At 38.1% G+C, this 5,082-nt stretch overlaps 1 protein-coding gene across 1 annotated transcript in view; it reads left to right on the forward strand.

The window, feature by feature from the left end:
• Positions 1-630: 630 nt before the first annotated feature.
• Positions 631-5,082, forward strand: part of LOC106882978 (uncharacterized) — a 5,596-nt gene continuing 1,144 nt past the window's right edge. Inside the window, exons 1-3 of the mRNA XM_014933826.2 lie at positions 631-1,607; positions 1,944-2,457; positions 4,673-4,882. Of these exons, the coding sequence (XP_014789312.1) occupies positions 824-1,607; positions 1,944-2,457; positions 4,673-4,882 (1,508 nt within the window). The 5' untranslated portion in view covers positions 631-823. The remainder of the gene's footprint in view (positions 1,608-1,943; positions 2,458-4,672; positions 4,883-5,082) is intronic.

Below are 5,082 nucleotides of genomic sequence, written 5' to 3' on the forward strand. Positions count from 1 at the left end.
TATATATATAAACATATACAGTGGCGGACTGACCAGGTTGCCACCTTGCCTGGTGGCAAGCGGGCCCCTGCACCATTAGAATCCATATATGGATTATGGAACCTGGCATGGCCCCTGGCATGGCCCCTGGCATTACCAGCTCCTGCCGGGCCCTCCAACCTATGCCAGAATGGAAAATGGACGTTAAACGATGATGATGATGATGATGATGATGATGATGATGATGAGATGATAATGATACATACATCCATAGAAACAAACATGAATTCACAAACACACATACACACACACACACATGCGCATACACACATGCATATGCATAATTACATACACATAGAATGGTTTGTCTCTATAAGTCTTTTCTTTTTCTGAATAGGCATGATTTTAGAGATATTTGGCTGTTATTTATGGCAAGCAAAGTGACAATGTAGAGGCCCCTCATAATTTCATAGTTCCTTCTGTTCTACACTCGGTGGATTAAGATAAGATTGATCATCTATATTCCATATTCTAACTTTTCTTAGAGAGAGAAATTGATTGTTCAATATATCTCTTTTCTGAATTCCAATATCTAACTATTGTGTGTGATTATCTTACTTTTAACATTTTTCTTATTCTTTTCTCAGCAGGTTTAAAAGAATGCTGCAAGACTAGTCAGAAGGAGAACAAACTCTGGAATCTATATTCGAAAAACCAAAACTATACATAGTCTAAGACTGTATATATAAAAGTGTGGACGTCTGAGTTTTGAATCATATTGTGTTTGAAGTAAGATTAGAGCTGAAGCACATTTAGATTTTGATTAATACCAGAAAACATAACGATGGAGGCTATTGAGAGGCAGGCAGATAAACAAATCGAAAATAAGAATTATTCAGAGGCGATTAAGAAGTTTGATTCTCTGTTAACAAATCCCATCATTGAACCGCAGTACCTTTACAAGCGTGCCAAATGTCATTATCATCTAAACGTTTTTCAAAACGCACAGGCAGACATTAAAGAAGCAATCTCAAATGGATTAACAACTAGTCCTGTTTATATTTTGGCTGGTAAAATAGCTGCCAAACAAGCAAAATATGAAGAAGCCCTTACTTATTACAAGAACGTTCTTAAGACCGAACCTGGTAACCCCGAAGTAATTGCAGACCTGAAAACGATTCAGAAGGAAATTCTTGATACGTATGAAGCAAATTCCAAAGATGGTGAAACAGAGGAAGAAAACTTGAGTCCAACGAAATTCTGTACCCAGGACATTTACCCAGGGGACGATCTTCTTCTGAAGAATGAGAAAGAGATTCTTGAAGTAAATTATAAGATTGTATCTGAGGTAAATGAGTCTGAGGATGATCCCAGATTAAGTTTTTTGCCTGCACATATGAAGAACCCAGCCAAATTAGCAATTCAGGGTCAGACTTGTCAAATGCGAGGCCAGTTGGAAGAAGCGATGCAGTTCTTTGATATGGCTATTCTGTTAGATAAAACGAACCACAATTTTCGTTTATTTAAAGCAAGACTTTGCTTTCAGATGGAAAAAAATTTAGAATCCTTACAACAACTCTGGTTAATACCTAAATCTTTAAGGAATCATGAAATCTGGAAACTTGGAGGTATGTATGATTTTTAGTTTGGTCTGATAATGATTTTGGGGATATCTATCTATCTATCTATCTATCTATCTATCTATCTATCTATCTATCTATCTATCTCTTTGTGTGTCTGTCCGCCTGTCTGTCAGTCTGCCTGTCTCTATTTATTTATCTATCTATCTACCTGCTTACCTACCTATTGATCTACCAGTCTACCTACATACATACATACCTACCTACTTACCTTCCCACATACCCACCCACCCACCTACCTACCTACCTTTTGATCTCTCTATCTATCTAGCTACCAATCTCTCTATCTGTTAATATCTCTCTATCAACCTTTTCCTATTACAGGACTGATTGTAAAAGATTTAGATCTGCCGGTTCTGGCTGAATTCTGGATTCGTAAGGCCACACAGTTTTCAAACAATGCTGATGAAGAGTGCAAGATTGCTTTCCAACAAATCCGTATTAAACGTCTCTACTCTCCACTTTGTATAGACTTTCCGGTAGAAGTAGTTTTTTCCCGCTATGGAAAAGCTGTTGTAGCTACAAGAGACATCGACGCGAATGGTGTCATCTTCAAGGACTGTCCATTGGTCATCGGGCAAGCCACAGACACCCTCACATCTTCTCCCACGTGTGATAACTGTGGCTATTCGCTGATGGAGCCGAAGCATTATTTCGGTGATAAACTGAACACAATGAAAGAGGATTTAAAAGAGTTAATTGAGTCATACTGGCCAAAGAGGTTCACGGTGGGTTGCGAGGATTGCTACCGTGAGAACTACTGCAGCAAGGCTTGTCGAACAGAAGCAATGGAAGGTTACCACCGAGTGTTATGCCCAAAGAACAATCCAGCTGCCAGGTGAGTAACCTTCATAATGTGATGGTGGTGGTGGTGGTGGTGGTGGTGATAGTGGTAATGTGTGTGTGTGTGAAGAGATTCAACCAAAATCAGAACAGCAGCTTTTGAGAAGAGAAAATTCAAATTGAAATTATTAAAAGGTTATATAATATACTTCACTGCAATTCATCTAATTATCACAAACGAGAAAATGTTGGTTTAAGATTTTGGCACAAGGCCAGTAATTTTGGGGGGAGGGGGTAATTCAATTTCATCGAGCTCAGAACTCAGCTGGTACTTATTTTATCAACCCTGTAAGGTTGATAAAATAAGTACCAGTAAGATGTCAGTGTTATTTTCATTTTTGCATAATTTAGATGACTATTTTTTCACTGCACCCTGTATGTTTGTCTGAATCATGAGTTTGTGTGGTTGTATCTCTAATACCATGTGTCAGGCTATTTATGCGATTTATATTGGTAGACGTTACCTTTATTTGATGGATACTAGGAATGAAGACCCAAATATGGCACCAAAATTGGGTTTCCAGTCTGAGGTAACTTTCTCCTTCACTTCCACCATACTCAGAAGACTTGAAATGGATAATGAGTCCTGCCTGTCTTCCTTAAACAAATTCATTATCTGAGAAAGAAAATAAGAACTACTAATTGACATTTGCTGGCCACAAAATAAACTGAATTTATATTGTGGTATAACTCTTTATATTAAAGTGGACTGTTTATAAAGTGGACCATTATAAAGTATGAGTTCTCTCCCCGTTATCACAGAATACTCATTTACTCCATTCTACAGGGTGTCCACAAAGTCTGGGTACATGGGGATTAACACATACTTTAAGAAATTATTATTTCTTATATTTAATTGTTTATGTTATGTTTTTATTTACTCCATGTATCCAGACTTTGTGGACACCCTGTATAACCATTTTATACATAGTATTTATTTACACTAAATCAGAAAGCTGGGAGAATTGATAACAAGCCAGGTAAAATGCTTAATGACATTTCATCTGTCTTTACATTCTAAATTCAAATTATGCTGAGATCAACTTTGCCTTTCATCCTTTCGGAGTCGATAAAATAAGTACCAGTTGAGCAATGGAGTTGATGTAATCGACTGGCCCCCACTCCCCCGAAATTGCTAGCCTTGTCTCAGAATTTGAAACTCATATTTACTTACACTAAGGCAGCAAACTGGCCGAATCATTACCGCACTGGCTGAAATGCTTAACGGCATTTCTTCCGACTTAGGTTGATGTAACAGACTTACTCCCACCTCTGAAATTGCTGGCCTTGTGCTAAAATTTGAAACCAGTATATACTTACAGTAAGGTGGTGATGTGGCAGAATTGTTAGCACATTTGACAAATTGTTTAGTGGCATTTCTTCTGGGTTCAAATCCCACTGAAGTCTACTTTGCCTTTCATCTTTCAGGGTCGATAAAATAAAGTACCAGTCAATTGGCGGTCTTGACCCCAAATTTGGAAACGTTATTTGCTGCTGACAGAAACCATCACAAGTTTCCTTGGGTTCTGATGTTCCACCTTGTAATTGTATGTATGTATGTGATGTTGGTGGTGGTGGCAGTGGCAGTGGTGACGATAGTGTTGTTGTTGTTGTTGTTGGTGGTGGTGGTGGTGGCGATGGTGCTTAGTATGTTATGAGGATGGTAATCCCTCATAGTCCAAGAAAGAAGGTTCTGCAATTTTCTTGCTGACCAATCAGTACAAATTGATTTGTTTCTATTGATCAAATGTATGTGCTGTACATTAGATCACCAACTTCCATCAAATCAATGTTACCTGAACAGGTGCACTGTGTACCACAAATCAGGTGTCGAAGTGATAGTAGAGCAACATGAGATGATGCGTTTTGCTCAAGAACACAATGCACCACTCGTTCAAGGAACTAAAACCATGATCTCATGATTGTGACTGCGACACCCTAAACACTAGACCCTGCACCTTGGGCTGCATTTAGTACAGCATTTTAATATAGTCTGGTCAACTGTAAATAAATCTTCTGTAGAAATGTGCAATCACAACACTCCAATCCAGATGTCCAGTTTACCACAGATGACCACTTCTAACCCACTCATGCTCCTAGTTTGTCCAACCAAGAGATTCTTGATTCATAACACTCCAGTCTGATTCTCTTTTCTTCAAAATGTCTTCTCAGCTCAATGTGTCTTCTTTTTTGCATTTCTTTACTTGCAGTCTGTTGTATGATGTTCGAGATGGTGATGGCTTGGCAGTCAACCCAGAAACAAGAATGCGAGAAGAGTACTGGGGTGGCCATTTCAGCCCCATGATTATTCCACGGATGTATGCTTCGATGATCAGCTACGCCCAGAAACTGATGGAGGAGGAAGGCCTCTCTGAACCCTCGCTCTTACATTGGTCAATATCTAAAGCCCCTTACAGAAGGTAAATATGTTGGTGGTTCTGTTTATTTTCAAGTTTGAGAAAACATACATACACACATGCACATAAAATAAGCACACACTCACATATACATTCATATACATGCACACATATACGTATATATATACATATATATATATATATATACATATACATACATATACATATATAAATATATATATATATATATATATATATATATA

The sequence above is a fragment of the Octopus bimaculoides genome, chromosome 20 (genome assembly GCF_001194135.2).
Source record: "Octopus bimaculoides isolate UCB-OBI-ISO-001 chromosome 20, ASM119413v2, whole genome shotgun sequence".
Lineage (NCBI taxonomy): Eukaryota > Metazoa > Mollusca > Cephalopoda > Octopoda > Octopodidae > Octopus > Octopus bimaculoides.